Genomic DNA, 16,348 nt, shown 5'->3' with positions numbered 1-16,348 from the left:
GGTGAATGAACCTAGAGTTTTTCATGCAGAGTGAAGTCAGTCAGAAAGAGAAAAACAAATACTGTATGCTAACACATATATATATGGAATCTAAAAAAATAAAAGGTTCTGAAGAACCTAGGGGCAGGACAGGAATAAAGACGCAGACGTAGAGCATGGACTTGAGGACATGGGGAGGGGGAAGGGTAAGCTGGGACGAAGTGAGAGAATGGCATGGACATATATACACTACCAAACGTAAAATAGATAGCTAGTGGGAAGCAGCCACATAGCACAGGGATATCAGCTTGGTGCTTTGTGACCACCTAGAGGGGTGGGATAGGGATGGTGGGAGGGAGATGCAAGAGGGTGGAGATATGGGGATATGTGTATATGTATAGCTGATTCACTTTGTTTTAAAGCAGAAACTAACACACCATTGTAAAGCAATTATACTCTAATAAAGATGTTTAAAAAAAAAAAGAAGTAGGGTCATAAGTGATGACTTAATTAATGACATTAAACAGTGGTTTTTTTCTTTTTTGGTTACTACATTTCCATGGTTCTCACGCAATGACAAATCCCTTCTTACACTGGAGTAGGTTTACCCACTGCCTGAGTCTTTTTTTTTTTTTAACTTTTCTACTTCTTTTCCTTTTTTTAATTGAAGTATCGTTGACTGGTGAGCAGGAACTTGCTGAGTACCCTGTTTCTCCTAAATTGGCTCACAAGGTGCTCCTCTTATGTCTGAAAAAACTAGGCATCCACTGTGTGTGCATCCACTTCCTCTAGGACACACCATCCACATGGTGATGTTTACACCTCACTCATACCATCCCCTAAAATTCTCCTTTCAGACTGAAATAAGAAAGTGTGCCAACATGAACTGTGCAAACATTCATGGCTTTCTCTAGATAATTAGTGTCATGGGATGTCAGTTTCCAGGTGCATTACTAGAACATATGAAATCCTGATTGGACACCAAAAGGTCATGTCAGATTTAATTACTAGAAAATCGGTATAAACCAAACACTAATGGACAGGCTACTATAAAATCTAAAACAGCTTGGGAAACCTCTGTCTGTAGTATCAGTCATAACCCCTCAACTCTTGGCTTTTTTTTGGTTAATAATCTGACTTTCATCTTATTCACTAAAAATAATTATAAAATACTTAAAAACAATAAAGAATAATATAGTAGGTATTATTTAATGTGTTAATAAAGATAAATTTAATCAATAGCCACTTTCTTCCTAAGAGATACCAGAAACTTCGTATTTCATCGTCACCTTCCCATTTTTTATATTTGTATTTTCTAGTATCTTAATTCCAATATGAGTTCATCCTATGTTGATTAGTCATTATTATAATTCTTCTTCTGTTATACATTTTTATAGCCTTCATAATTTTTATTGTGGTTTTCCTTAATTTATCTTTACAAGGAGAAGTTTGTGCATTTCCACACCACTCTTAACTATGTCTCAAGTCAACGGTAAAAACAGACAAAGAAGCACTTTTTTGTGTGTGTGTGTGGTACGCGGGCCTCTCACTGTTGTGGCCTCTCCCGTTGCGGAGCACAGGCTCCATAAGCGCAGGCTCAGCGGCCATGGCTCACGAGCCCAGCCACTCCGCGGCATGTGGGATCTTCCCGGACCGGGGCACGAACCCGTGTCCCCTGCATCAGCAGGTGAACTCTCAACCACTGCGCCATCAGGGAAGCCCAAGAAGCACCTTTTTAAAAACAGTAAACTCAAAACAAAATGACTCAAGTATTCTGGATACCTTCTTCCTTTCCCTCACCCATTATTTTAAGACCTTAAAAGAAGAAAATAAATGAAAATAGTGGCTTTGCGACCTAACTTTGTCATAATATTTTTAGAGGTTTTCTTTTTTCTTAAGCAAAAGCTACATGTGTTAAAATCAATTTACTTTTATTTATTATTAATTAATTAATTTATTTATTTTTTGCGGTACGTGGGCCTCTCACTGTTGTGGTCTCTCCCGTTGCGGAGCACAGGCTCCGGACGCGCAGCCCCAGCGGCCATGGCTCACGGGCCCAGCCGCTCCGCGGCATGTGGGATCCTCCTGGACCGGGGCACGAACCCGTGTGCCCTACATCGGGCAGGCGGACTCTCAACCGCTGCGCCACCGGGGAAGCCGGAATCAATTTATTTTGAATCATTTCAAAATAAAAGTCTACAAGATCACCCATGGAAGCCTTAAAATAATTTCTGATACACAAACAGTCCAGCCCCACCCAACACAGACAGGCTGCAGAAACAGGCCAAGAGCACACGTCTTGCCCTTTGTCTCCCTCTGATTTCCCCCTCTGTCTCCCTCTGATTTCCCCCTCTGCTCCTGTCATCATTATTCTCTTTCCCAGATCATTGCTCAGCCCCATTTTCTCCTCCAGTGGTTTCCTGGCCTTCCAAAGCTCCTCTCCTTGTGTGATTCTTGTATCAGAAATTGGTTTGGAAGAAGCCTCTTGGGAAGGGACTTGTCTGGTCCTTGGAATTAAGCTGTTTTCACTTACATGTAGTCTGACTCTAAGGATGCATCAGAGAGGCCTCAGGACTCCACGCTGGTGTTCTTTGCTGCTATCAGAGATGGTCAATGTCTGCAAGACTTCAAAAACTGAAGGAAAATATGCTCCCTGCAGTTGATGAGTTAGCTTATTGTCTTTGCAACCTGTGTTTGTTTAAAAGTCAACAATAGCGACGATAATTTTTGTAGTCTGGAGGGGGATGCAGGATGCTGGTGAAAATGTAAGTGGTTCCCTTTGGTACATCCTGGAAGAAGCACTAACAGGTGTAGAATGTATTAGCTTTTATGAAAATGACACGAGCATACGCTATACTTGGGTTAAAGCCTGACTACCTATGTGCTTTGAGCGATGTGTTTTTGGAATCAATGGAATAATGATAAGAATTTTAGCTAATACTTACTGAGAGGTTGCTGGCAGAGCTGGAATCTGAGCCTCAGCAGTGTAACTTCAGTGTCTACACTCTAACTAACCACTCTGCTCTACTGCCTCTTGCAGGGGAAAAAGCCTTGTCCTAGTTACTGACATAAAACATATTTGTATATGGAAGCAATTTTACGGCCAAATAAAATCTTTAGGTTTCAAAGATTTGATTGTGACCATGTTACCTAAGCAAAGGACTATTTGTGAACAGAACCAGTAACAGGATGACTCCTGGCAGGACTAGAATGTTCCAAAGCATTTCTGGAAGCCCCATCTACCTAAATGAACCGTTACTTGGCTTTTGTTCCTTTTGGACTATACTCAGCCCTCCTCTAGAATCACGCCACCCTAGCAGTTACATAAACATTTCCAGCTTGCAGTGGTGCCCCTGTGAATGGGAATGCAAAGGCTGCTATTATTCTTGACATGGAAACTGAAGGATAAAGGCAGATAAGTCATATTTGAGCGGCGGCAAAGACGAGGCCTCCAAAGAGGAACTTGTGTATAGAAGACAACGGCGGGGTGGTAGGCAGCGTGTGGCAAGGGTCCAGTCTCAGATCCAGAGATGAGAGGCATTCCCACTGGTCCCTGATCCCCGCGACAGGCTTGATGGAGATACGCGCGAAGAGCTGCGAGGAGGCGGATGAGAAAGCGTTTGCAGCCTCGGGAGGGAGGAACATGACAAATGGTCACATTACAAGAGCCTCTTGCTGGCGGAGTCACAGAGCATCCATCAGGCCTGTCTCCAAAGAGAACCCTCGTGCACTCATCCTGAGTGCTTGTTCACGCTCTCAAGAGGGGCACGGAGAGAAGGCCATCAAGGAGGAAAGAAAGAATGGCAGCCTTCAGAGTGGAGGGGTTGGGTGACCCAAAGGAGCTGCCTGCCTTCTGTCAAGGAGAAGCAAAGCGAGAAGGGGAAAACCTCCATATGTTTCAGGGGCCACTGCCAGAGAAATAAAAGCTTGCATGACTCACTATCTTCTTTAATTAAGCTTTTTTTCAGTACACAAGTGGGATCCATTTTTATTTAAGAAAAAGAGAATGAATGTGATAAATTAGTAAAGTAGAGGTAAGCTGACACCCTAGGCGCGGCGGAGCGCAGGCTATCTCAAGTTTTCGACGGCACTGGGAGATCTCCAGAAGCATCCCTTTGAGTGAGAAGGCAAGAAAAAGAACTGGCAGTGGCTAGAAACTTCCTCAAGTCTGCTGCCTTGAGAAACTTGTCCAAAACCCTATCGATGGGCGATAAAGGACCCTGGTCCTGAGACGCAGGAAGAGTGTGGTTCTAGGGCAAAATCAGGCCTCACTTCTCCACCTGCTCAATGGTTTAGGGCTGGGAGAGAGAAACAGCTAAAATACCGCCCAAATCTGACGTTGCTGTAAACTCACAGATCGGTAACAGCTGGTTGCTTACATACATGGCACACTGTGTAATTCCCGAGCCAGTGCTCTATTCCCAGCCCTGTACTTAGCAGGCACTTGGTAGAGGCATAGAAATATTGGTTCAATTTTCGATGAACTATGCCTGAGAGGAACAGCTTGGCTTTGCAAAGAGGGGTGAAGGCCGGGGTAGGCCAGCCCCAGAGAAAGCACCTGGGGGGTGTGTCACAGCTCTGTCCTTTCAGGACGGAACCTGGAAGAAAGATGTGACCTCCTACGTTTTCCTCACTGTTAACCAAGGCCCCTCAGGAGGCTGGAAACACATGATGTTCCTCCTAAGTTGAACACGGCGTACGCACTATTCAAATACGAATGTTCACCCATACAGTTCGCAAATCCTTTTGCAATCGTGACTCATTTGAACTGACATGATGAGAGTCACTTAAATCTATTTGTGCTTTAAGTTTCAACTGTTTCAATTACAAAACAAGAGAGTTGGACTTAAAGGTTTTTTAAAGTTTCTACCATCTCTAAAAGATGCTATCATTTTTCTACTTCAAATCAGGAACACTTCCAAATTACTCTGAAAGATTTAAAAAGCATTTGTTTCCAGGCAGTTGAGGACCCAGTACCTGTGAGACAGCATTTGTCTTCAAATTATTCTGTATCAACTTAGGTTCTGTTCCTTGAGGGATATGTTTCCGCCATAGCATCTGTGACAACCCCGAAGGATGGTACCTAACATGATCTATTTTTGGTTTCATCTTTTAATATGCAAGCTGACTTTAAACGTTCTCACTTCTAATGAGAGAGTTTATTAAGAGCACAGGGCTGAGCCATGTCTGTGATCCGACCTTTTGGTTAACTGGCCAGTAACTTTTGAAATTAATCTGGTGAAGAAAAACTATCGTTTTAAAGGGAGTTTGTGGATAAGCTGTTTTCTTGAAATTGTTCATTTTCCCTTGGAAACCTGCAGATGGAGAGTAAGATGAAGGTGGGCCCTGCATGGAGACCTCGGCCCTGGGTGTCGGGAATACCTAGACCTCCTCAGAGGTCACTGTTTCTCTAGGTATAAATCACACTTCCTCAAAGCCTTCCTATTTAAGTTTGGAAACTCGAGCATACTCCAGTTTACCGGGCAATACTTTTAAATCAACCTCTAATAGGATATGATAAGTGAATCCAAACATAACCTACAACCCACTGACAATGCGGGAACACCTTAGCCAGGAAGAACAATAGCTGCTAATGGAGAATTTGTACTTGAGGTGTGCGCAGAGCTGGTGCTTGGAGGAAGGAATAAAAACAAAAGTTGTTTACTGAGGGCTTAGCTTTTGATTTAAAAAAATGTTTCCTTTCAATTCTACTGAGAAATAATTTCAAGTGCTCATCTCCACCTGGAGGTCAGAACCCAGGAGACAAAAGCTCTTTACAGAGTGTGTAGAACTTGCACGGACCCTCTGGCAAGTCTCAACTTGCTGAGGGCAGCAGTGTGCGCTTCTAGGTCCCGGTAATTACTGCTTCAGACGCCCGGGAAAATTTAACCCATATTCATCTTTCTGAAAATCCTTATTAACAATGTTCATGCCACACAGGGTATGTGGATGAAATGCAGAAGAAACACAAATGAAAAGTAAACGGAATGGAGTCACTGTAGCAAAGTTCCAACTGTTCTGCCGTAGTGGAGGATAGGAGGTATTTCCACTGTAAACCTTCATACCCCACGTTTTTATTATTTTCATGTAAGAGTCTGCCCCTAGCTCAAAGTCTCTGGAGGAAATTTGCTTTAGGTTTCTCTTTTCCAAATTAGTAACAGCTTATAATTATGGACAAATAAGACTGACTATCTAAGGTGTAGTTGGGGGGCCATATACGCATGAGCAGAGTCAGCGTGGAGCTAAGCAAAGTGACTTCGACAAAGTGGACAGTCTCCAAAAACAGTGCCTTGATTTACTGACATGTTGAAAGAAAAAGTGTTCACGAGAACAGGAGGTGACCAGCCCTTAACTTAGAACAGACACAGTCACGGATACTGGAGCTAAAAATCCATCCAGGTCAGTAGACACCGTGTCAGGCCAGCGGAGGTGCCGTGTGGCTTGGATGGAGTGTTCTACTGCCTGGTTGGTGCTGGGCACGTGGCAGCTCCCCATTCATGCATCTGCTCATCCCTTCACTCCCTCCCGCGCTCCTGCCGTCCCACTGGGCATCTGCTTCGTGCCCGCCCTCCACCAGGCCGTGAGTAGGCGCTTGTGGCCCTTCTTTGGATGCCAGGCCATGAAGCAGCCTTCTGCTGAAGCATCTTCCTCTCTGGCTGGCCTGAGACACAGACTACCCTTGCCAGGCTGAGGGCAGTTCTGTCCGATGGACAGTAAGTCTCTCTCAGTTCCTGGGTCTATGCCAGCGTGACTTGGAGTCCTGAAATGTGACACTGAGTGTTCAGAGTCTCTGGGCAGGAAAGATGAACATCTTTTAAATTCTAGATTGTTAAAATCCATATAATTTACTCTCCTTGAGTATAGGTGCCCCGACACCCACTTTACCGTTTCTTTCTTTCTGAATCGTGCTAATTCAACAGGGTTGGCCACCCAACTAGAGTTCTGAGCTCGGCCTTGATCTTGCCATGCAGAGTCTCTTTGTTACCGTCAGCATTAACTCCCTGGATCAGCTAAGCCCTGGACCAGGGTGTCTTCCAGATGCCCAGATGCCCAGCTGGGAACAAGGCGACTCCAAACGCTCAGTGTCATATTTCAGGACATTTAAGACAATTTTAATTAAGAAGTATTTTCAGGTATGAACGTATCATAGAAAATTTGCTTTTTGAGATGCATCACAACTTAGGAGGAAGATGCTGGATCCTAGACTCATTTTGTAAAAGATTCACCACGTGACTTTGGGGGGTGAGCTTCGTGAGGCCCACAGAAGCGGCAGCACGCAGTGCAAGGTGGGGATCGTACATTACCCTGCCCCACCAGCCACTACAGAGATGCTTGCAGAGCCCTGATGCAAGGCACAGGCACTCAGCTATGTGTTAGTTCTCCCCATGGGCCTCAAATCTATTTATGAAATGAGACGAGTAATATCTTAAATGGTCAGAGGACAGAAAATACATTAAATTAGTTACAGCACAAAGCCTAGTATATAAAAGGCACTTAATATTTACTGAACGATGGACAAAGAAAAATGCCAAGTTTCAGAAAGGAAAGGACTATATAAACCCAAAGTACGAATACAGAAAGAAAATGTATCTACTATTTTTTTCTTAAATGAGAAGGAACCACACTTAAAAATCAACAGTTTTGACACTAGAACATATTTAATATTAGAAAACATACTTTAGTTGTATGCAACCTGGATTGTTGAGTAAAATAAAAACTACAACTGCCCCCTGCCACTCCTGTTGTCTGGGTCATTCATTTCTATCCCAAATTTTCTTGTGGTTACTCCCTGTTATCTTTGTTTGCAGGTTTTTCTCTCCAGGATAATTCCACACTAATTAATCTTCTTAAAGCACTGTTTTCACCACCACATGGCGTAGAAACATCCTTCCTTTTTCCCTCCCTGCCTTTCTGCCTTTCATTAAATAATGCCCCTTATTCAAAGCCTTTTAGTGTGTCCTCACTTTACCTGTCAGTTCTTTGTTCTTAACCCCTCTAATTCAGGGGTCTTAATCTAGGGGGTATAGATCTTTCAGGCTGGATTTTAGTAAGCTGGAGAATGCCTGAACTTCTGTGTAAAATTGTGTGTCTGTGTGAATTTGTCCTGAGCGGCGATCCATTTCAAGAAGCAACCCAGAAGACCCAAGATGCCGTGGATGAAGACCTTTCCCCCTCAGGCGGTCTCCCTCCTGACCACTGCCAGGGGCTGTGCTCCTCCTGGACCTTGGGTGTCCTCCCACTCGGTCCATCCTCTGGATGAAGACCTGCCTCCCCCTCTACCCCCCGTCTGGCTCCTCTGAAACCCGGCCAAGCGCGGGTGCCCTACCCCGTGACTGCGTTGTGCCCCCCCGGATTTCCTGTCCTCTGGGTAGGATCTCCCCGTGCTTCTGTGCATCTCCAGCCCACAGATGAGCTTGGAAGTGGGGCAGAGGGATGCGGCGCTGGACAGCCATGTCCATCCCAGACTTACAGCCATTTCTTCCACAACTGCCTCACACTGTCTTTCCTGAGTTCTCTGAGCAGGACCCTTGAAGTCAGTTTGAAAAATAAATGTAAATAACGATGAAGAGAACGCTTCTCGCTCTCGCACCACGTGGCTGGCAGGCATTCTCCCGAATCGTCTTGGAGGATTACGATCCGTTCTGGGTGACCCTACTCGCCTGTGTACTGCCTCTCTCCATGAACCAGCTTTTGAAATCCCAGCTCTGCCCCGCCTCTTTGTGTGGACGAAGCAGCCGCAGACGTGAGTTCCTCTCCTCTGACCCCTGGCACGCCAAGTTGTTAAGTGCTGAGTGTTATACTTGTATTAATGGCTGGCCAGGCAGATGTGATGAAGTGCATACCGGATCATCAATATATTAGCTGCCAGATGGAAAACAATTAAAGGGTGGGGAGACGGGAAGAACACACTCAAAAAGCCGCCGATCTGGCTTGAATGCGGTCCCTTCAATTTGCAGAAACATTACCATGATCATCAAAGGTCAAAGTCAGTTACTGGTGGAAAAAAATCAATAAAGTTGAGGGAGGGGGAGAGGCTGAAGGGATAAATTCATGACACGCCCTCTGCATTGAAGGGACTTGCTAGAAATCTATGTATTTCCAACTCTTGGGGATAAAACCAGTTGTCAGGAAAATGGACCATTCATGTAGTTTCAGGGGTTCCTGCTGTGAAGTGAGTTTAAAGACTCATCTCAGTGCAAAATAGAGACGAAAAAAAAAAGAGCAAAGGAGGGATTCAAAAACTGCACCTGCCTGTTAGACTTCATCACCCTTTTTGCTGGACTTTGAGAATCAGCTTGTTTGTGGTTTTTGTTTTTTTAATGAAAGCTACCCACGAGCATGTTCTATTTACCTTGCCCAGGTCAGTTACTGCAGACGAGCAGAAATCTTTATTACCGGCAACCCGAGGCCACCAGTTACACTGCGCTTGCGGCACACACTAGAAAAGACATTCTGACTTATCAATCTGCACGTCACGGTCTGAAGGTATGACTCATAACATGATGGGTACTGTCTGGACTGAATATTAGATTAAAAATCTGCTCACTCCTTCCTCCTCCTGCTGCACCAATAATAGCGATGGAAGGACTGCCTGGTCGTGGAGTCCAACCTGTAGCCCACCCAGCACCGAGGAAAGGGCCACGCTCTGTGAACAGCGGGGTACCCTTCTCTGCTAAAGGCACCGTGGTGGTCTCCTGCAAACATTACAGTTGCTACTTCTCAGCTGCCTACAAGTATATTTGCTCATGAATACTTGAGAGGTTGAAGGCTGCCATGGACGACTGCTAAGCAGTTAAGTATCGTGACCTCCCTCGGGGACAGAGGGGCAGAGAGAACGAACGAAGGGAGGGGACCCATGTAGGGCTTTGCGGGTTTCAATCTCTACTTCTGCTGGCTGTTGAGTCACAGGAATCTACAGTGAAAACTGTGAAAATTTGAATCAGATTTAATTTTTTGCTTATACTTTCTATGAAAACGTGGGCTGCTAATCAAGAACTCTGGAGCGTTTTGTATATTTTGCAATAAAATTTTCATGTAAATTTGTAAAAACTGCAAATTTCAAATAATCATCAGGTGTATGAAATCAGAGCTGTTATGACCCTGACTTGGGGGCATTCTGAAAGCCTTGCGGATCCTGTGAAGCACTAGTGATGGTTCCTCCACAGGCATTGGTTAGTTCGGTTTGGAAGCTCCCAGGGTTGGACTCAGAGGTCCGGAAACACGTCCTCGTTCTGTCTAGATGTGAGACAAGCTGGGCACTTGCTCTCTGAAGCCCTTAGCACCTCCTAACAAGGGCCTGCCTTGTGCCAGGCTCACACTGGGCACTGTCTGTGCGGTGTATCTTCTGACTGCAAGGCGACCTTGGAAGGAGACTTTACTGACGTCATTCCAGGGAAGGAAACACACTGGACCTGGGTGTAGAATTATAAGTGGTGACGTAAGACTGGACTCTACGAGTGGTACCACCAGGCTTTTGCTGTGGCCGTGGGGATAGAGGGTAAGGCTCCATTTTGGCTACACCCAGTTTGTCCACCCCAGAGCTCTGGTGCCCAACACCACCAGTGCGGAAAAGCCAAATGTAGCTCTTTAAGTCAACATTAAAACTTCAAATTCAGTTCCTCATTCACAGGGCATACATTTTTTTTTTTTTTTTTTTTGCGGTACGTGGGCTTCTCACTGCTGTGGCCTCTCCTGTTGTGGAGCACAGGCTCCGGACGCGCAGGCTCAGCGGCCATGGCTCACGGGCCCAGCCGCTCCGCGGCATGTGGGATCCTCCCGGACCGGGGCACGAACCCGCGTCCCCTGCATCGGCAGGCGGACTCTCAACCACTGCGCCACCAGGGAAGCCCCGCAGTGCATACATTTTGAGTAACAGTGGCCACGAATGACTAGCGGCTACCATACTGGATGGCACAGACAGAGAAGATTTCCACCAATGCAGGAAGTTCTACCGGCTGCTGCTGCTCTAAGTGTTGGGATTCTGGTCTCTGGCTACGACCGCCTCTTCTACCTCGTGACTCATTCACTGAACTTGGCCTCAATCCTTTAGCACCTTCCTTCTCCTCGTGGCGCACTGGACACCTCTGACCTACCCGCCTCCAAGCTGAGACTTTTCCATCCATGATTTCTTGTCATCCTTGATTCCCTTGCTCCTTTGACTTGCTCTTGGGCAACCCCCGGCCAACCCCTAAATGTTGGCACGTTGCATCCTTCGGATTTCCCTGTTCCTGTTTCTGGGATATGATGCATTACCAGAAACGATGATAAAATAATAAAAGGGAGAGAACTATTCTCTATTCATCCCTAACTCTTTAACCCTAGCAGGTCCTCTCTGCTTCCCAGCACTTCTTTGGTTCACCTTGTATTGACTCACCAACTCATCCCTGACAATGCCTCTTCCTGAAATCCTCAGATCTCCCACGATCCTCACCCTCCACAGATGACCCGCCCCATCGCTGGTGGGGTACAAAAACCACGCCATGTATATATGTGTACAATTGAATCACTTTGTGATTCAATAGCAGAAATTAACACAACATTGTAAACAACTATACTTGAATAAAATCAATTAAAAAAAGAACAAAACCACGCCATGAACTTCCCCAACACGTTCCTCTGACTTGCCTTCTGTTTCCTTTAGCCAAAGTGAGCCACCAACTGCTTTCTACCCAGGAGCACTGACTCGCTGCTTTCAGATCTTTGCTCGTGATGTCTCTCTCAATTAGATGTTTTCTCCCCGCAAGCTCACCTCTGCCACAAAGCTGGTTTTGAATCATCCCACCCAACAGCCACCTCTTTCTTGTCCGAGTTTCCCAAACCTGTTATCTGTACCTTGCACACAAGGTTTTAAGTGATACTGCGTGTGCAGATGTCCTCCCCACTGACCCACACCAATGTGAGACGGGTGCTTGCTGGATTCGGCTTGCACTCCCAGCAGTGACCAGCTCAGGTCTTTATTCAGTACCTATTTATTCAACGAATACCTATTTATCAATTTTTGCAAATGTCAGATTAATTGCTAAGGCAGACAGAGTTGATTCAATAATTAACTGATGAACACATTTCTTCTAATGATCTCAACATGAAGTTCTAACCGAATGATTACATCACCAGGACCTCTGATGGGAAACCAGGGTGCATGTGTTGATGGCTAACACCGCAATCATCGGGGCTACGGCACTCTGCGACAGAGCTCCTAGGGAGGGTGGGCTGGGTATGAAATGACAGAGCGGGCAAACAAACAGAGAAAGACATCAAAGCTGGAATCAACTTACCTTGCGTAGCAATATAATGATTGGGTCGATGATAACCCTAAAAATAAATGAGAAAGAATATTTGACAAACTGAAAAATCAATAAGCAGCACAGAAATCACATGCTAAGTTTGCCAAAATGATGCACCTACAAATACCAATAGCTGCATCGTTTGAAAGTTACATGACCAGACCTGGGACCACTGAGCACCTCTTAATGAGCCAAGGTGCATCGAATATAACGGTCCTGATGCCTGCACGGTGGGGAGTGGGTGAGTAACTTAATCACACACAGGCTACGAGATGATGGATGAGCAGAAAACACTAACAACTTATGGATTTTCTGAAATAACATGACCACAACTCTGATTAGAGTGTAAACCGGCTAGGAATGTGCAACAGGATTTCATCTGTGTTTGGGATGTTATTGGCAATGTGACAAAGCTTTAACGCATATTCTGTTACATCAATATAGGCAGTTATATCAATAGTAATACCAAACACCATTTTTAAACACTGCTAATACCAAGGCATGATGCTGTAGCAAGGACCAGGAATTTAAAGAGGTAGAAGTTCTTCCTTTTATCATGACCCTACTAGAAGGGGGAAAGATGAAAACTGGGACCAAAGCAAGAAGGAAACCAGGGACATCACAGGATCGATATCTGGGAAAGGTAAAGCCAATTTAGAGAAAATGACACACAGGTAACATATAATATCACCACGGACCTTAATACTTCCCCTTTCTGTCCCCTGAGATGCCCCAAAATACTATGCCCAAAACCAGCTGAAAAAGAGAATAAAGATACTTGGAGAGGAAATACCAATTCCTCAGACCACTTAGATAAATATCTGTTAGATCTTTTTGCTCTTAAAAGCAAGTCTACAAGAGTGAACAACCAAAGCAAACACATTCTTTTGTACAACTGGCCTGCTGCAGGTGTCTGACATAGAGTCACGACAGATATCATTCAGACGATCAGTCATTTCCTGCCAGCTGGTAAGCTCCACGCAGCAAGACCTGGTTGGACTCATCACCGTATGTGTCAGTCTGCAAGATGCTGGGAGATGGGGGCTGGCACGGTCCATGGAGACCTCTGATGCTGAGCACAATGGCAGTTCCCAGGCCTCCCCTACTTGACCTGCCAGCAGCATGAACACAACTGAACCACCGAAATGCCTTCTTCGTTGGCCTCCGGATGTGACGCTCTGGCTTTCTCCCTGCCTGGCCGCAGTTCCCGCTCTTCATTCCTTCATCCCCTCCTGCTTTCCCTGGTGGCGATGCTGGGACGCCCTGTGTCTGGACTCTCCTCTGTCTACCCCACTCCCCGATGAGCTCCTCCAGCCTCACGGCCGTCGGCACCCGGTGTCCTGGGAGCCCTGCATCCTCACCTCCTGCCGCGCCTCTGTCCTGAAACCCTGGGGCGAACCAGTGCCGACTCCCCTCCCCTCAGACGTCTGATGCACATTTAAAGTTGAACACATATAAACCCAGCTCCTTATTTCCTCCCCACTCCGAGTCCGCTCCACCACAGTCCTGTGCAGATAACAGTGACCCCACCTCCTGAAGGCATGCGGGCCCCTCCTTCCCCAGCCTCCACCTCAGCCCAGACCCAGGATCCTCCCACCTCCCTCCCTCTGGCCGCCTGCCCCGGGCCAGGCCACCCTCAGCCACCTAGCGGGCCTCCTCGCTTTGACCGCCCCCGCCGACCTACAGTTCGTCCTCCTCCCGGCTTCCAGATCCCTCACTCCTCCACAGCTGCCGGGCATGCTCCACAGCCAGGCCTTTTCCTGGGCTGCCTCTCGGCCTGGAGGCTCAGATATCCCCCCGGCCCCGACCCCCACTTTCTCGGTGGAGTTGACACTCCACCGCCACTGTGTTCCTCCTACCGTCTACGACACCAGAGACTTAACCGACTTGTTTCATTTGTGGTCTCTTCCTCCCGGTTAGACCATCAGGTCCGTTATGTCAGAGCTTTCTTTTTGGTTTTGGTTTGAATTGTGCACAGTTACAACACCAGTGCCTCAAACAGTTACTGACCTGTAATAGGTGCTCAATAAAATCTCATTGACTAAGTGAAAAGGGGCCCTGAATTCTGACTCTTTTCTCTGTTAAAACGAGAACTAATGAATCTGGTATTTTCATTACTTTTAGGTCCTCCCTCCTCTGTGTCTCTACCCAGCCGTCCTTTAGAGCTTAGTTCAAATGGCCTCCAGGACAAAGCCTGATCTGATCACAGCCACTCCTCAGAGGGTGGTTCAGCAGATGCTGAGGACTTAACAGCATCCGAGGCCTGTGTCAGGGGCAGGGGTACAGCAGGACCCGGACACTGTCCCTCTGCTCAAGGACCCAGAGGGCTGTGGGAGCTGGGACTGTGGTGTGAACAGGGTTCTCTTGGACTCTCCCCAGGGAACAAGTGTCAGAGTGAAGACGTTCCTTACTTCAGCTCCTAAGCTGTGAGGCCTCAGGGAGAAGGTACAAGGTCTTGGGCACCTCTGAGTACTCCTGTGAGGCACTCCCTAAATATTTCCCAAATAAAGTGATAAGTGTAATGTGCCTTTGGAGGAAACTTTGTTTAATAAAACTTCTACCTTGGATTGGTTATGTTTTTGGCCATTATCAAATGTAGAGTCTAGGGGTCTTTGTTTGAAGACTGAGATATGAATTAGTCTTCAAATAATCCTCTGTCAGGCCTCAAATCTATAACCCCCAAATGCCAAACCCTCCCAAGAAGCACTACACATAACGTTCTTGTAGTCATTTTCAGATAACTCTTAGAGATTGTAATGCTAGTATTTTTAGCAATACTCAACCAAGACAAGAAAGGAATCCACATATCTGAATAAAACTTGTGCAAGAAGTACTGATGGATTAAGAAACAGTATGAAGTCCAAGCACAGAGGATGCCTTGGGAACTGAGATCTGTTTAATGTAAACTTGGGCCTTGGAGGTAACAGCAACTTTCCCTTGATTTTCACTCTACACTTTTGATTTCATTCATTCTTTCAAGTGAAAACATGCTGTCTCCCAAAGAATTTATTCTAATGTAAGACATTAAGTTAACATGATGCAGAATGAACAAAGGAGCAGGCTTCAATAATTAAGCAGCCTACATATTTAATGACACGTCTTGCATGCATCAGAGGTCCTGGCTAACAGCTGCAGATGACTTTGAAGGCAACTTGAAAGTGCTATGATGACAAGAGATGGTAAATCATCAAATTAGGAATTAGAGAGTTTTGTCCTATTAATATGCAAGCAGACTTTTTTAAGTGTCAAATAATCCAAGCTGTTGACAAAAAAATGGAAATACCATTTTCTTAGTCCACAGAAGCGTGGGATGGCAAAGGAGGCAGGGAACGTCACGGGGAGCTCACCAGCCTGAGGCTGACATGTCTCCACCATCGAGTTCTGCGTGTATGGGACAGGGCATGTGTTTGCTCCCAGGGTTGGACCAGCCTGTGTCCACGCGTCTTAGAGCAGACACACGGGGTGCTACGTGTCAGAACGCACGGGTTCACTGACAGTTTCAAGATACATACATCGATATAATTTCCATTGATATAGTCTGAGTTGTTGTCTCCTTCTATGGTCTGCAGCCTCACCCGGGAATGATCATCTGCAAAAGGAAAAAAAACCCAGCAATTAACAAGAGCTATCCGTCAGGCTGCTCAGAGCCCCACCGTGTTAAGCACATTACAGAGAGGTATTCCACATCCACGCTGCTTTAAAGATAAACGGAGAATTAAATACTACACGCCTACATTCTTGCTCTTAAGACAGGGAAGGGTTTTTATAATCCTTTGCGTTTTACAGGAAATCTCATTAACGTACTCTTTGATCATTTACAGATGTGAAGCATTGGCAGAGGTTTGAAACTTTTACCTAGAGTCCTGTGAATCACAGTGGAATGATTTCTTGGACTGGAAGTTCAACAGCTTCACTAAATCACATGTGAGCCCTGAGATTCTGAAGGTTGCCTGTGACATCCACCTTGACAAATGATGGTTATAAACCACGGCCCAGCCTCCCAGGAGATATGGACATGATTCTAACCTCAGTCATTGACCCAGAGTTCTCTCCCCCTGCCTCGAGGGCATCGGCCGGTGGAGCAA

General features: G+C 45.9%; 1 protein-coding gene across 7 annotated transcripts in view; it reads right to left on the bottom strand.

Annotated features, from left to right (window-relative positions):
• Nucleotides 1-16,348, bottom strand: part of PTPRM (protein tyrosine phosphatase receptor type M) — a 754,490-nt gene that overhangs the window by 69,744 nt on the left and 668,398 nt on the right. For all 7 annotated transcript variants that reach the window (XM_067699674.1, XM_067699676.1, XM_067699675.1 and 4 more), the window contains 2 exons: nt 15,776-15,852; nt 12,255-12,291 (listed from right to left, as the gene is read on the bottom strand). In XM_067699674.1, the coding sequence (XP_067555775.1) occupies nt 12,255-12,291; nt 15,776-15,852 (114 nt within the window). The remainder of the gene's footprint in view (nt 1-12,254; nt 12,292-15,775; nt 15,853-16,348) is intronic.

This window comes from Pseudorca crassidens, chromosome 12 (assembly GCF_039906515.1).
Source record: "Pseudorca crassidens isolate mPseCra1 chromosome 12, mPseCra1.hap1, whole genome shotgun sequence".
NCBI lineage: Eukaryota > Metazoa > Chordata > Mammalia > Artiodactyla > Delphinidae > Pseudorca > Pseudorca crassidens.
This window is presented reverse-complemented; position numbering and strand designations above follow the sequence as displayed.